A 17,603-nucleotide genomic window follows, 5' to 3' on the forward strand; every position below is an offset into this window, starting at 1 on the left:
AAGTAAGATATATCCAAGCACCTTTCTGATGCAAGTGCTGCCAGTTTATGTAGAGAACCACCCTCTGTAATCTACTTTTTCACTGAAACTATAAAAGCAATAAATTCAAAAAACACAAAGCTTTTTGAAAACTTAAGTAGAGAATAGAGACTAACTAGAATATAACAGTCCTGGAAAAGGAAGAGAAGTTAAGACTATAGTACCCCCTTGATATCTGTGACAGTCAACACCTCAAGATAAATATGGAAATAACACTATTCTATTAGCCATAGATGTCAGCGTCAGTGGCAAATTCAATACATTATGTTAAAAAAGTCATGCCTAAAAATCCTGACTTTCTTCCTTACTTTCATTAACAGTACTCACTAATAGCCAACTTCCTTCTTAAAGAAAGATATTTCATAGAAACAACTTTTCCCACTTTGAGAGGTATCACCAAGTAAAGCCAGTTTGTTGCTGCAGCACTGAGATGCAGATGCTGAATGAAGGGCCAGGCCATTATCAAAGTTAACACCCATGCACAACAGTTGCCCAATGCATGACTTATAACTGTGCTTAGTATAATCACAAATGACTACATGTAGTAGACTTCTGGGTTTACCTGCCAACAATCAGAGTCACTAAATTAAATCTATAAACAAACAAACAAACAAAAACAAAGTAAAACACAGTAAAAAACTCCCCAGATATTTTTAAACTTTAAGAATGAATTTACTTACTAATAAATTATAGATCATACAGAAGACCAACATCAAAATGTATTTCATAAGAATACTTAATTATATTCATAAACTCTTATTAGCTTTTATGTTTTATCAAAAAAAAGATGAAGCTTTGCTTTTTAATTAAATTGCGACTTTATATATAGCTTTTAGAATCACTACAGATTACTGATTAAAATAATCCTCAACCCCCATAGGAAGAGTTGTTAAAAAAAAAAAAAAACAACAACAACCATGAAAGGTTGGAAGGCATTTTGAAAGTGATTTCAGATTACAAATGTTGAGAATGTAAGATGAGAACTAAGAATTTTAAAAGGAAAAATACCTGGTTAAATGAAATACAAATTTTTGCGGAAGCTTTTATACAATTCATGTACTTCTCCAATCTCCACTCACACCCTAGTGGGGAACCATCCTTTTAGATTTCAGGAAAAAGGAGTATGTCAGAAGGGACATCATTCTCAGGGATTTGATTCATGATGTGCACACAGGCTGAAAGGATATTACGACCTCCAGAATTTGAAGTGGCCACTTGCAACACTGTTTTTACTCACTATTACTCTCTTCTACTAATTATAAAACAACAACAACAAAACAAAAATACAAAAGTAGAATCTGGTTTCAAAGATAATTAACTCACTTTTTATGAAGGAATTCTCCAGCTGCCACAGCAACAGGGCGATGTGCTGAGTACACCAAGTGGTAAACATTTTCACAGTCTTCATTGGAAAGAGCTTCTTCACTTCCACTGAAAAATTCACAAAGCAACATTTGAGCCAAAATAAATATTTATTTTCAGTTCTATCTTTATTTAAATTTTGTAAGGTTCATTATAAAAGCTCAAGGCATATTGATTTTTCATCTCTTTTTAATCTTACTTTGAAAGTGACATTTCTTTAATTGTAACAGATACCTAATCATTATAATCATTAAATAAAATTCAGAAAATACAGATAAGGAAATAAAATGTCCACATTTTTTCCAACACAAAGGATACCCATGGTACCCTCGGATTATATACATAGCCCAAATCAACTCAATTTCTTTAAAGATGTATAACATCTTTGTTGATACGCACTGGGAATATATCTGTTTCACAGTTAAATTATTATAGTACATTATTCTTCTTTATAGAATTGTCTATTTTATTTTAATTTTATTTATTTATTTGTAAGTAAGTTCTATGCCCAATGTGGGGCTTAAACTCACGACCCCAGATCAAGAGTCACATGTTCTACCAACTGAGCCAGCCCCCAGAGAAATGTCCGTTTTAAATTAATTTTATCATCATACTTACAATACTGCTTCTTCTTTCTGTATAAAGTGGATTCAGAGGTCACACCATTTCTTTACTAACACAAATTTCCTATCTTTCCACTCATGTATTTTTTTTTTTAAGATTTTATTTATTTATTTGACAGAGAGAGAGCGAGAGCACAAGTAGGCAGAAAGGCAAGCAGAGGGTGAGGGAGAAGCAGGCTCCCCACTGAACAGGGAGCCCAACTGGGGCTTGATCCCAGGACCCTGGGATCATGACCGGAGCCAAAGGCAGATACATAACCAAATGAGCCACCCAAGCATCCCAGTCACTCATTTATTCTTAAAGTTTGAATCATTTCTTACTTTGCCAGAATGTGTTGTTTTTTCTTCCCCAAAGGAACATCTATTTCCTATTAATATGCTTAAAAATGTCTCATATGATTAGAAATTAACAATGACTAAAGTATAGAGGCTGTACAAGGCCTAACAAGATGAAGGGATGGGTATAAGTTCATTCCTCAGAATGCAATCCTAGAGATGCCTCAGGAGGTTGAGGGATCTCACAGAAACATAAAATCAGAGTGACCTATGCAGCAAAAGAAGATAGTTGCCATCAGTGTAAGGGACTATAGTTCTGAATGAAAAAGAGCTGGTTGTCAAGGCTAGGACACAGTTTAGAGCACTTTTTTAAAGTACACAGATCCCCCCACACCTCAACAATGTCTGTTCTAATTCTACTGTGAAGCAAAAACAGTATCCAAACATAATGTGAGAGGTTATCATTGGGGTTGTGCTGGAACCTAGAAGCACTGAGAAATTAACAATAAATGTAGGTAGATTGGCTAGCCCATGACCTACACTGTCCCTGTATTTCCCTTCCATATCCTGAGGGTCATGAAATTACCACTGAAGGAGGCAGGGTTTTTTTCTCCCAAAGATTTTGTTTGTTTGTTTGTTTATTTATTTATTTACTGAGAGAGAGCAAGAAAGAGCTAGCACAAACACATGGAGGGGTGGAGGGAGAAAGAGAAGCAGACTCCCTACCGAGCAGGACCCCTGGGATCATGACCTAAGCCAAAGGCACTTAACTGACTGAACCACCCAGGTGCCCCTGAAGGACACAATTTTAAGATTGCTGAGGAACAGTTACAAATTACAACCACAGGCTTTCTGTCCTAAAGCAAAAGGGTTCTTTGTCCATGCCCAACTCATACCCCTAAATTACAAGGAGGGGCACAAAGCTAAGGCCGAAGTTTTACTCCACCCAATTATACATCATCAGCTAAACTACCTAATAACCCTCAGGAGAAAGTTAAACTCACAGGAAACAAAATTTAACAAGATATCTTAGGAATCCAAACTTATAAGTGAAAATAATCTATGCCAAAAGAAGGAAATTAGCAAGTAGACAGAAAAAGAATTTAAGGAGCTATAACAGAATGTTACATGTGACTTTATCTGTTGTTCTGATAAAGATCCCATAAGCCAAAAGAAACAAGGCCAGATCATATGATGCAAATGCAGTAGAAGACTAGAAAGCTGGTTTTGTGATCCTTAGCTCTTTACTTACCAAAATAATGTATAAATTAGGGGACTGAGCAATACAATGGAATAAAGAATATGTTTCCAGAGAAAATGTCAGAGTACCGTGTAACTCTTAAACCTCCCCAAGTGAAATTGGAGCACAAAGTTTCAGAAAACCACTATAAAAATTTTATAAGCATCTCTTACAACTGTGAGGAGGTTTAGGAAATGGTACCTGGTACAGAGCTTAAAAAAGTATAAATGTGAAAAGCTGACTGGAGCAACCCATGATAGTAAATTAAGAAGCAAAGGGGTATTGTGGACACTGCTGCTGTGCCTTTCAACAAATGAATGGATAAAGAAGATGTGGTTCATATATATAAGGGAATTTTTAAAAGATTTTATTTATTTATTTATTTTTAAAGATTTTATTTATTTGACAGACAGGTCACAAGTAGGCAGAGAGGGAGGCAGAGAGAGAGGAGGAAGCAGGCTCCCTGCTGAGCAGAGAGCCCGATGCGGGGCTCAATCCCAGGACCCTGGAATCATGACCTGAGCCGAAGGCAGAGGCTTTAACCCACTGAGCCACCCAGGAGCCCCTATATAATGGAATACTACTCAGCCCTCAGAAAAGATGAATACCCACCATTTGCATCGACATGGATGGAACTGGAGGGGATTATGCTAAAGTGAAATAAGTCAAGCAGAGAAGACAATTATCCTATGGTTTCATTCATATGTGGAACATTAGGAAAAGTGTGGAGGACCACAGGGGAAGGGAGGGAAAACTGAAAGGGAAGAAATCAGAGAGAGAGACAAACCATGAGAGACTCTGGACTCCGGGAAACAAACTGAGGATTACAGAAGGGAGGGGGTTTGTGGGGACGGGGTAACTGGGTGATGGGTATTAAGGAAGGCACATGTTGTGATGAGCACTGAGTGTTATATGCAACTAATGAATCACTAAACACTACATCAAAAACTAATGATTTATGAAATAAACAAGGACACACAGGTGTATCATTAACAATACAGATCTTAAACTTCAGATACTTCCAACAAAACAGGTGGTAAAGTGTCTTGTTTGTTTGCTTGTTTGTTTGAAGGGAAAGATCCTGGTAAGTTTGTGAAATTTACAAGGAAAGAGTAACTGGGGGTCAAATGTTTTAAAAACAGACTTGAAAAGGAAAACACTTCAAAAGAATAGGTAATTTAAATAAATTCAAAGTAATGAATGTAAATAAAGAACTATATACGCAATTATAGAGGTGTTTTTAAAGATTTATTTATTTGAGACAGAAAAAGAGAGCTTGAGCTCATCAGTAGGAGGGGCAGGGGGTAAGGGAGAATCTCAATCAGACTCTGCACTGAGCACAGAGCCCAACGCAGGGCTCAATCTCCCAACCCCCTGAGATTACAATCTGAGCAAAAACCAAGAGGTGGAGGCTTAATGAACTGTGCTACCCAGGCGCCCCTAGGTAGTTATTCTTAAACATATTTAGAAAACTCAGAAATTGACCAAACCACTCAGAACACATTCTCAGACAATACAATACAAAAACGACAGCTTAAAAAAAATCTGATTTGGAAAGAACAGAAACATACTACTGAATAATGCATAATTAAACCAGTAATCATAAATGTAATAAAAATATTTATCACTGAGTACCTATGAAAATACTTTATATTCAAAATTTTTGGAAAGTAGTAAAGTAGTGCTTTAAAGTATATTTACTACTTTAAGTATAATTATTAGAAAACAAGAAACAAATGAAGCAAAAGAAGATAGTACTTTAAAAGGAATAACGAGATAGACAAAAATCTGACATGATGATCAAGAAAAAGATACAAATGGGGGCACCTGGGTGGCTCAGTGGGTTAAGCCTCTGCCTTCGGCTCAGGTCATGATCTCAGGGTTCTGGGATCGAGCCCCGCGTCGGGCTCTCTGCTCAGCGGGGAGCCTGCTTCTCCCTCTCTCTCTCTGCCTGCCTTTCTGCCTACTTGTGATCTCTCTCTCTCTCTGTCAAATAAATAAAATCTTAAAAAAAAAAAAAAAGAAAAAGATACAAATAAAATAAAGGATGAAGAGAAATTATTAAGTAATAGCACAATTTTATGAAGTAATAAAAGTATCAACTACAGGGCGACTTGGTGGCTCAGATGGTTAAGTAACTGCCTTCGGCTCAGTCATGATCCTGGAGTTCCAGGATCAAGGAGGACCTGGTCATGCTCCCTGCTTGGGAGGGAGTCTGCTTCTTCCTTCTGACCGACCCTCCCACCTCTCAAGCTCTCTCTCATTCTCTCCCTTTCAAATAAATAGATAAAAATATAAAACAAATAAAAAGGATAAAAATATCAACTACAAAATTTAAAGACTTTAGAAAGTTTATAAAAAGCCAAAATTACTACAGTAAGAAATAAAAGTTAGATAGATAAACACTAAATTAAAATTGGTAATCAAAGACCTTTTCCTTAAAAGAAATTCAAAACTAACATGGCTTTAACAAGAGAATTCTCTCAAATTTCAAGGAAGAATTAATCTCTGCCACAGAAAAAATGGTTTCAGAACAGAAGGGCAAGAAACTACCAAAGACAAATTTTACAAAGAAAGTATAACCTTGATTTTAAAGTGGGATAAAGGACAAAAAATATTCTGTCAAATTTACACATAAACACAGATGAGAAAATCCTAAATAAGATCTTATATATAACACTGTATTCAAGCAAAACACAATAAAACCAAATGTTTTATGTTCAAACAGGACTTATTCTAGAAATACATGGGTGGTATACCATTAGACAATATCAATTTCATTCAGGCTCATCAAGATTTGAAAAGAAATTCCCAGAAAACTCAGAATACAATGCAATTTCTATCATATCAAAAAATCTATCTCAGAAATTACAGCAACAAAGAACTTTAAATACTTTCCTAGAACAAGAACAAAAAGATCCACTCTCAGTGGTAAATTTATAGTGCTAAAAGTCCTGCTTAATGCAATGAAACAAGAGAATGAAACAAAAATTTTAAGGTTAAAAAAAGAGACAAAACTGAAACTGTTTGCTGGTGATATATAATAATTTACATAGTAAATCCAAGAGAATCAACAAACCATCAGAATATGTAATCTTTAAAAACTTCACATTACAAAATCACATTACAAAACCATAAAGTATTTAATAAATCACATTACATTACAAAATTACATTATAAAACCATAAAGTATTTAATAATTAATCTAACATATGAAAAAAATTAAACCTTGTGTATAATACCTAATGAGATATGAATAGAGAAATGTATCATTTATATAATAAGTGACATATAAAGAATTGAATTCTTTCCTAAATCTATCATAAAATTCAATGTTTTATTAGAGAGTCCTATTCCTCAACCACAGACCCCAACAGTTAAAACCAGAAACAAGACAAGAGAGCTTAAATCTAACCAAACGTTCAAAAGAGCAGTCAGACAGCACATAATCACGGGTGAGGATCAGTATGTGTTTAGCCCACATAATGGGCTGAATTATTACACTTTCTTCAGGCACTGATGAAGGTGTTTTTGTAGTGACCAGAACATCCCTTATAGGCAAACCAAAAAAGCTCTGGTAGCAAAAGAATGCCTGGAAAACCACATCCCTCACATTCCCTTCCCTGCTCATTATGTGGGCTAAACACATACTGACCCTCAACAATGACTGCGTGCTCTCTGTCTGCTCTCTTGCACATACACCCCTGAACCTCTCTTTACAGAATTCTAGGTTTCCACTTGCTGGTGAGGTTGGTTGTTAAGACCTGAGACTACCATGTCCCCCGCTCCCTTTCTCTTTTCCAAACCTTCATCTCTTGAGAGTTAATGGCCTCTCTTGCAATGAGTTTATCTGAATTGGTTTGGCAACAGTGTTGGCAAGCCTAGCTAGAAGCTATGTTTTCGATTTGTCCAGCCCTTTCATTATTCCCCGGAAGGAGTAGTTTGGCACACAAAGGCTTGCCCATTTGTTTCCTGAGTTAGCGGTTAAGACAGATCTTTTAGTAACAAATGCAGTCCTAATATTTAAAATCCCAGCCATAGTTTTTGAGGAATTAGACAGATATACTTAAAAAAAAAAGTTCATACAGAAGGAAAGTAATCCAAAAGTAGCTAGTGGATTTTAAAAAGAAAGGCAAAGAAGAAGGAATCAACCAAAAAGAGGAGGGCTTATTTATGTCATATACTGTATTATAAAGCTATAATGATAAAGAGTAGGTACTAGATCAGAAAGAGGTAAAAAAAAGATCAAAACAACAGCCTGAAATAGATGGTTATTTGGAATGTGATAGATACAGTGTAACAAACTGGGATGAGGATTTGTAATGACTTTGCTAAGACCTATATTCTCTTACATTCATTCTTCCCAGTTTTTAGTCAAAGCTCTATAGATAATTACTGCTATTTAACTTTTTCTATTATTTGAATGACACAATTTAAATGCCTTATTTCCTTTCTGATAGGTCTATACCATACCAAAGGAGCCTGTTTGAAAAACCTATCCCTTTTGAGGCCTTCTCTCTCTCCCTCTTTTTAAACAGAAAGATACGTTACTTTGCTGGTATTTTCTCTGGACTGCGTAAGAGAACTTTTACATGGAACAGTCAAAATAAAAAAACAGAAAAAGAGAAAAATAGTAAACATTTTGTTTCAAACCTAACCTTAAGTGTAAAAGTAGAACCTAAAGTGATAAGACATACATTAGTGTTATATATGTGAAGTACATCAATAATACCAAGAAAAAGACATTAAAATACCAAGATTAAATTATTGAAAACAAATTTTTTTTTTCAAGTAGGCTCGCTCCCAGCATGGAGCCCAGTACAGGGCTTGAAATTATGACACTGAGATCAAGACCTGAGCTGACATCAAGAGTCTGACACCTAATTGACTGAGCCACCCAGGTGCTCCCAATATTAAATTATTAACAAATATTATACTTACTGAAGTATCAGAGTAACCAGTCGAATAGCTTCAACAGCAACATCATATTCCTTATCAAGTGTCATTGATACAATGCGATCCTGAAAAAAAATTAAAAATCAAACCAAACATGAGCAGAAAATAAGATGGGACAGACCTAAGGCAATATCTTTGGGAAGTACATGCAAGACTAATGGTACATTAAATGGAAAGCTTTACTCTTAAACCCTTATTACCACTGTCATACAAAGGAGGTGGTAGTATAAATGTTCATAATCTAAAATCATTCTCATCATCTAGCACTCCCTAACACTAAGACAAATAAACCTTAATGTGCAAAATATTATAACTATAAAAAGCTGTTTATAAAGAAAATGTTCTTTTAAGCAGGAGAGCCTTCCGTTGAAGGCAATAAATAAGAACTCATGTTGGCAATAACTTTTGTAAAGGAGAAACTCATTCATCTATTTAAGACAGGTTTATTTAAAGAATATCTAGTAAAGAATATGTACTAAACACTTGTTATAGTAATGTTATTTGCTAAACTATCTTTAACTAGCATTTTAAAAATAAAAAACAAAATAAACTAGGCATTCATGATGCTTACCTTGAATCTGTTAGTGAATAACTCCAATTTGGGGAATAATTCTCTATTGGTATATAGACTCTGTAGAGCTTTCAAACATTTCAGTCTGACTTCTCCTTGCTTCAGGAATACAAATAAAAACACAACAGAAGTAGTCAATTCCATGCCGAAGAAGTTGAAAAGATTTAAGCCTATGTGAAGACTAATTATCAGCTTATCCATTTAATTTACATCATACTGTAATTCAACAAACGGTAGAACTTAGCAATTGTACAGTCTGTGTTGTACTTCTATTTAATTAAAAATGCACTGAAAACCCCTTGAGAGTAAGCTACAACTTTTTCAAATATTTATTAACTCTGACTCAATAGAATTTCCTATGTTGTACTGTCACATTCTGAGAAAATTTTTAACCTATGATTTTAATTTCAGAAGGCTATGCTGATTTGCCCTTTATATAACTACTAAAATCCTGTAGGAAAAACTAATTTCATATTATAGGATCATCATTTATTCATTTAACAAATATTTTCTGGGTTCTTTTTACAACCTAGAAAGAGGAGAGTTAAAAAAACAGGTAAATATTCTTATATTTAGAACAGAGGCAAATGGATAGAGAGAAATAGTGAGGCTGCTATTTATTAGTGGATTATCTTTAATAAAGTCATTAACTTGGAGTAGAAAATGTTGGTGAAGATCATGAGAAATCACGATTATTAGAAATTTAGCCAATTCGCTCAACATATTCAAAGGACACTGGAAATTCTTTAAAAAAAAAAGAAAAAAAGAAAGTGCTATAACAGAAGTCAAAGTCCTAGAAGCAAACAGAACTAGATTTCCAATAACACAGCTTATTAGCAACAAGAAAGATGACAAGTATATTAATCACTCTGATACTCAGTTTCTCATTTATAAAATGATGGTAACCAATTTCATTAGCAAGGATTACTGCAGATGTATGCTGGTCAGGGATTATTATTACTATTATTATTTTTTAAAGATTTTATTTATTTTTGAAAGAGAGAAAGAAAGAGAGGGACAGAGCACACAAGCAGTGGGAGTGGCAAGCAAAGGGAGAAGCAGGCTTCCTGCTGAGCAAAAACCCAGATGTGGGACTCCATTCCAGGACCCTGGGATCATTACCTGAGCCGAAAGCAGACACTTAACTGACTGACCTACCAAGGCATCTCTATTATTTTATTTTATTTTTTTAGAGAGGAAGGAGGGGGCAGAGGGAGAGAATCTTAAGCAGGCTCCATACCCAGCATGGAGCCTGAGTGGGGGAGGAGCTCGATCTTATGACGCTGAGCCGAAATCAAAGTCAGACACTTGATTGACTAAGCCAGATCCCGTGCTGGTCAAAGTTTAACAACAAGTTCTGAGGGGTGGGGCCCTGAATTGTTGCATTTGCATATTTCTGTGATGTAAACACTCCATCCCCAATTTCGAGCTACCAATGAAATGTTATTGAACTCGGATTTGCAAAGGGATGTGCATAATAACTCTCTTGCAACCTGATCAAGTGTTCTCTAGTGCATTACTGAATGAGATGATGTTTGTTGGTAAAGTCACTAGGACATAGGAGGTACCTGGGATACTTGTAGTAGATGCTCTTGATGGCCAAACTGGATTCCCATATTCTACTATACAAGGCTAATCTTCCCGCTTGCTCCTGTGTTGACTTGCTAATGGTTCATACGCACGCTTTTCTCTGGAGATCTGCCCAGGGTTGAAAAGAATCACCTGGCAGAGATTCCTGGGAGGTTACGCTCCACACTGCCCTGTCTACACCCTTTCCCTCCCTCCAGGATGAGGCCCATAGCAAGTGGAGAATGATAGAGGATAAAACAGCCTAACCTCCTTGTTTCAGGGCAGGACAACCTCTAAGATAACCTTTTAATATGAAATCAGTAATTAAATATATGCTACAGAGTGCTGCAGGAATAGGCCAGCAAGAACCAGGAAAATATGCTGGTGGTTGCTGAGGGTGTGGTTAGAGAAAACAAGATATGGGACAGTTCTTGGATACAGGGCACTCTCCTTTGAAACAGGATGTAAGGCTCTGTAAGGGCCTTTGGAATGGCCTAACATCTTACTGGGTAGCTCTAGGAAAAAGCAATGGTGCACATTAAATGACATAGAGATGACAAAATCATTGTGGCAGACTGTGAAGGAAGGAATTTAAAGACACAGGAAAGCATGCCAGAAAGGACTTATTATTAAACTCAGAAGACCTACCAGTTGAATATGTTCCTCATAAGGGCTCTGAGAATACTCTGTTTAAAGGAAACTACTAGTGATACAGGCATAATCCTTCCTGAGAAGATTCACAGTAAGTGTGTTCTATAGTTTAAGGCTGACAGAAGACATTCAAAAAATTTTAGCTTTTTTTTTTTTTTTTTTTTTTTTTTTAAATTTTAGCTTCTGATAGCAATGGAGATATGAGCACAGAGTAGCATAGACAAGGTAGAATTCTCATAACTAGTAGATGCTGGTTGGGGGAGGGGAGGCATAATAACTTTAATAGACAGCAAAGTCAGAGGGCAGTCCACAGAGATCTATGGAAATGGCTCACAGGACATGGTCTTCCAGGAGGCAAAATAGGGGGGAAGCCAACAAAAGTATTACATGATACATATACTTACAAGAAATCAACAATGGGTGAGCAAAAGACTAAGGACAGCTGTCCCAACATAAAATCACAACCCCAGATCTAAGATAGCATGTAAATAGTTTCCTCACTTCTCTCCAATTACAGATTTGAAAATAAGGCCATCAAAGATGAAATAAGTCCATCTACCTAAGTTCACACACCCAATTATAAGTAGAGAAGAGACATTAACTGAATTTTATCTCTACTTTGTCCAGTGATGCCTCCTGGTCAACTACCTCTCTTCCTAAATCTTGGTTCTTTATCTGTAACATGCCCTGCCTACACTACAGGAACTTAAATAAGATGGTACCCATGACAGTACTTCAGAAAACTGTGTAATAACTGATATGAAAACTCCAGTTGCCTTTTAGGTAACTGCTCTATTCTGGGGCTCAACTATATTCTGCAAGTTATTTCTATTATAACATCTAAAAGCTTTGTTGTTTTTCCATTACACAAAATCCGACTGAAATGTGAATACTGCTTAACATAGTGCCTACCACATACCTGCTCCTCAATAACTAATTTTTTAACAATTTTTACTTATTTATTTTAGGTCCCTTGGGTATTAGTGCCCCAATGACAATAATTAAAACAATGGCTGTGGGTAGTTTTGAGGAGGATGTAGTTACTTATGATAGATAAGTCCACATGAGCTTCTAGATGGGGTTCTTTGGACCATTTTGGATGCTAATGATTGTGGTTCCCACCACTGAGTACATGAATAGGTATTAACATTTTGGCTGTGTGTGCTACTGAACACCATCACCACCTCAAGGGGTGGGCACCACAATAAGGGCAGACTCAAGCATTATGGACAAGGTACATTCCTTACCAACACCATGCCCAAAGCATGGCACACTGTTCAACAAAAATACTGAAAAGGACATTATTCTGTTAATTCAACACTTAAGATAGAGGTGCTATTAACCACCCTGTCAAAATTTAATAGCCCAGTCTGGCCAGTCAAGAAGGCCTCTGGACCTCAGAGGCTGACAGATTATCACACGTTAAACATGGAAGTTCCTGCTTGGGTCCCTGACATTATCACCATTACTTCATGGTGGCAATCCATATGGAAAACTTGCACACTGTTACTGCTCTGGCTAATGATTTTTACTTGGTTCCTTTGCAGGATGAGGATTAGGACCAATTTGCATTCATACAAAACAGCCTGTAATATGCCATTATTGAATGGGCTTGATGAAAAATATGTGGCTATAGTGCTGTACTTAGTCACTGATAGAATGATTAGTGCCAATTTGAATATAAAACTAGACTAAGTCCTGAGCCTGGCAAAGCAGGTGCAATTCCTAGGGGCCACTTGGGTAGGAAACCAAAGAAGTATCCCAGAAACGATGAAACAATACAGGCCCTAGCAGCACCCACTAATAAAAAGGAAGCGCAACTGCTAGAGGGCCTCTTTGGGTAGTTTAAATAGCATGTGTCCCACCAGGGTGCTTTCTTGGCTCCTTTCATTGAGATGACCTGCAGAGTAGTCAATTTTAAATGAAGTCTTTTGCAGCAGCAGGCCTTAGAAGCTGTTCAACAAGCCATGGGCCAGGCACAGCTTTTGGAACCTTTGAAACTTGTTGGTCTGATGGAACTGCAGGTTTCCACAACCCCTCTACATACTGATTGGTCTGTGGCAGCAGGAAATTGTCACTGGGGTGCACTGTTCTCATGGACCCTGAATCTGAAACCCTCTAGAAGCTACCACCCCCTGCAAAGGTTTATTTATTTGGGGGGAGAAGAGGGAGAGAATCTTCAAGCAGACTCCCCACTGAGCACAGAGCCCAACGTGGGGCTTGATCCCACAACCCATGAGGTGGAGACCTGAGCTGAAACCAAGAGTCAGATGCTTAATCGACTGAGTTACCCAGGAGCCCCGCAATATACCCCTTTTGAATGACATTTCTTTGCTTGCTCTTGGGTACTAAAAAAGATGGGGCATTATACATCTAGAATGCCACATAGGACACTGCAACCTGAACTACCCATTTTCACTTGGGTGATGACAAAGCCTACCAATAAAATTAAAAGGGCTCAATAAAGTTCAATCATAAAAATGGAAATGGTACTTCCAAGATCAGGCCTGGCTAACATACCAAAGGACTAGCAGGCTCCAAAAGCAAATAGCCAGCTTATCAGAAAGGCACAAACAACTCACAGTGAATGTTTTGGCCCCTCCTAGGGCTACCTGGGGCACAAGATTAAAAAATGTGCAATAAACCATGGTTTACTGACCACTCTGTGAAACTAAAGCAGATAGGGTCTGCAGAGTTGCAGATGCCATTTGGCCAATGGATGGTCATCTTTTGACTGAGACAAGATATGGACATTCTACCCAACGGGCCAAGACCTGTGCTATGGTGATGGCCATGAAGGTCGCCCCTACCACCATTCCCTGATCGATTTTCACCAACTCATGGGCTGTTACCAATGGTCAGGAGAATAGCAACTAAAGGACTGGACTATTAAGGGATGTCCTGTGTGTGGAAAATAACTAAGGCAGCAGCTTGCTGTCTGGGATGAAAACATGTATGTCACTCATGTGGATACTCATGGGAAAAGACCTTTTAAAATAAAAACATAAACAGCACTCTTGTGCCAAACCAGCTTGTGCCTAGCAGGCTGCAACAATCTCCCAGTGGGTACATCTGTGAACTGTACATGGGAGTCTTTTCCAATGCAAAAAATGTGATATAGCTCCCCCTACACCCAAAAAATGTGATAAAGCCCAAGAGATGACCCTGGAAGACAGCAAGACTAATGATGCAGTGCAATCTTGTGATTCTTCTCAATATACTCATATCATCTAGGAGAACTGGGACATATTAATCAAGGACTGGGACCAACCTTGGTCTAGGAGATTGATCACAATGTACCCCCAAACCACAGCCATGCACACAGATGATGCCTCATGGCCATTCTCAGGCTACAGTACTACTATTCCAATCTGACATTTGAATGCTGGCTGAAATTCTCACAGCTGAATAAAACTTATGTCGTATTTTTGGACACCCTGTAAGACTTCACTCTGACCGAGGAATATCCTTCATTACCAAGTGAGACCACAAACGGGCATAATCCCATGGAAATGTACTTTCCATGCACACTGTCACCAGCATGCCAATAGAGCCACTAAATGAATAAATGATTGATTTACACACCAACTAAAGAAAGAATACCAAGATAGCCTACTAGTGGATTGGTACCCTCATCTGAGTAGGGCTGTATGGCTACTCAACAATGCACTGTAGTGCAAGGGAAACGTGGCCCTACAATGCATACTGGGAAATACTGAACTTGGATGGGGTGAGGGTAGAGTAGACAGATATGTGTTTAGACTGTGCCTGCAAAATCCCAATTTCAGTATACCAAATCATTTCTTTTGTCACTTGGGAATGTATGTCTTTGGGGTGGTTTACAGTTCTGCTGTCATAGCACGCCAGACATGGCCTCCTGACTCTAATCTGGATGTGATGCTTCCTCCTTTGTGCACCTTCCTTCTATGGGAAACCACAAGGGTGGGAGACAAAACCAAGAAGTATCATGGTGCTAGGGTCCTTCTAGTAGTGTTGGGAACATTTGACCCTTCAAATCAGGTGGGTGACATTACTGGACAAGTCAAGATTATGCAGCACATGGCCTCCCTTTTGGGATTGGCCAACTGAGGAGAACAAGTCTGGGTCAAGCAACAATACACTGGGTGCTCAAAAAGGCAGTAAGTACCATTAGGATTGGGACAGATAGCATGGGTTGCAATACCCAGGCAACTAGCACCCCAAATAGTAGACTAGGACATTTCAGGCCTCAGAAGGTTCATGGAGTGAAAGACGGGTGGGAATAATGTTCTTTCTTCTCATTTCTACAGTATCCTCTTCTACAGAATGCCTGGTATAACAACACCTTGATAAAAATCAGTACATCCATAGTGAATGAAGGCAAACTTAACCAATGCTGGATTTGTCATTCCGAATAAAGTTCTTCTTATCCTACACTCCCACTGTAATGGACGTGATTAATACACAACAACTCAGATGTTCCTCAAGCTATCAATGGGTCAAATCACCAGGTGAGTCCTTCAATACAGATCCAGATGCAGGCATACTCGAGTCTCCTGCTTTAATATTATCTATGATGTGACAGAAAAAGACCCCTGTACCAGAATGGTTATTACTGATCTATACGGACATTCTGGAATTGGAAGTCCAATACATAACTTTTCTCTCTCTGCAATCACAAGGCAAAAGCAGGCTGGGACTGTATATAACTGAACTAGTATTATGAGAACTAGTATTATGAGAACTAGTATTATGAGAACAAATCCCTGGCAGATGTCACCTGCATCCCTCTGGGTTATATATTTCTCTGTGGACTCTAATGGACAACAAAATTTACGCCTCCAAGGGAAAGATTTTATTGCCTCATTATCCATGTCAAGAACTGCACAGAGGGGTGGAAAGGACCCACTTTGCTAACACACTACAGAGTGGTACACAGTTCTCTCCCAGGAAGACAAATTAACCACTGGTTTCATTCAATTATCCAAATTCAAATACTGGGTATAGGTGTATGGACCCTAGAAAAAATGGTTTATAACCTAGAAAAAAATGGCATTATGTCCTTAACCATGGCAGAAGTAGTTAATGCTACTGTCTAAGCCATACAAGATCAACAAGACTCAGTGAACTCACCAGCCTACATGGTGATAGATAGCCCTCAATCATATGGTGGCAGAAGAGGGTGATGTTTGTGTGACTGCCAGCATTTTCTGCTGTGTATATGTCAACAATTCAGGTAAGTTAAAATATGAGCTGGTAAATACCCACACACAGGTGGGATGGTTATTACCAATACATTCACAATCCCCTCAGACTCAGTTTTTAACCTTTTTAGTTGGCTTACTCCAGACACCTGAGGTTCCTACTTGAAGATAATTCTCAAAAGAAGCCTAATCATCCTCCTGGGTCTGGCTCTCTTAATCATCCTGGTGAAGTGCCATCCAAATGACAGGGAAGCTTTATGAGAAATCCACATCCATATAGGTTGTTCAAGGACCCTACTGGACCCAATTCTGGCTCCAAGTTTGGGGTGGGCAATGGTCCTACAGGATTTGATATGCTTTATCTGTCACTTCAGGGGCCAAGCAGGGGTGAGGTATGGACTGTTGGGAAAGGCAGTCTTCTATGTACAGTCTTTTTGACTTCTACCTGGCTGCTTAGAATGGGCTAAGGGACTGGAACATTTCATTATCAAGAAATGAGCCTTTGCATTCATGGCTGGGGTAACTGCCTTGTGTGGGAATATGTTTCCTATTTCAGACTCAGTGTGGGCTCTCTTGTCCTGCTCACATATTTTAAGTCATATGGCACCTGGCCAAACTCACTACTAAATCTATCTCCTGAGGGGAGGGGACAAGGTCCTTAGCTCTGTAGCATAAGAGAGGTGCATGCAGGGAAAGTGTCCTGTGTTGACTGCTGTCCCTGGGGGACCAATGCCCACTAGTGAAACCAGTCTTGCTCTGCCCTATCGTATATGAGTAAAGTACTGTGTCATCCAGTGCTTGACTGTGTTGTGTTTTCCTCGGTGAACCTAATATCAAGATTGAGTGGGCACAAATGTTAGAACTTCTACCTCTGATGATAGGCATCAGGTATCATTTGCTTGGCAAATACAGAGCTAAAAAGGTTTTAGGGAACTTGAAAGAAACAGGATATGGGATAAGTCAACACAGAGAAGATGAAATGGGGTGGACTGAAGAAAATAAACCCCATCCAAGCTCTAAGAGATTTTGATATGAGGAATCAAGCACATATAAGAAAGTAGAAGGACTGGGGGCGCCTGGGTGGCTCAGTCCATTAAGTGTCCAACTCGTGATTTCGGCTCAGATCATGATCT

The 17,603-nt window shown here is 38.2% G+C and overlaps 1 protein-coding gene across 1 annotated transcript in view; it reads right to left on the reverse strand.

Moving 5' to 3' along the window:
• The window catches only part of LOC111154994 (stromal antigen 1), a 432,305-nt gene that overhangs the window by 98,444 nt on the left and 316,258 nt on the right, over positions 1-17,603 (reverse strand). The window contains exons 11-13 of the mRNA XM_022514974.1: positions 9,068-9,166; positions 8,482-8,561; positions 1,363-1,470 (exon numbers count right to left, since the gene is read on the reverse strand). Of these exons, the coding sequence (XP_022370682.1) occupies positions 1,363-1,470; positions 8,482-8,561; positions 9,068-9,166 (287 nt within the window). The remainder of the gene's footprint in view (positions 1-1,362; positions 1,471-8,481; positions 8,562-9,067; positions 9,167-17,603) is intronic.

This window comes from Enhydra lutris, unplaced genomic scaffold (assembly GCF_002288905.1).
Source record: "Enhydra lutris kenyoni isolate GAN:26980312 unplaced genomic scaffold, ASM228890v2 scaffoldscaffold39, whole genome shotgun sequence".
In the NCBI taxonomy this organism is placed as follows: domain Eukaryota; kingdom Metazoa; phylum Chordata; class Mammalia; order Carnivora; family Mustelidae; genus Enhydra; species Enhydra lutris.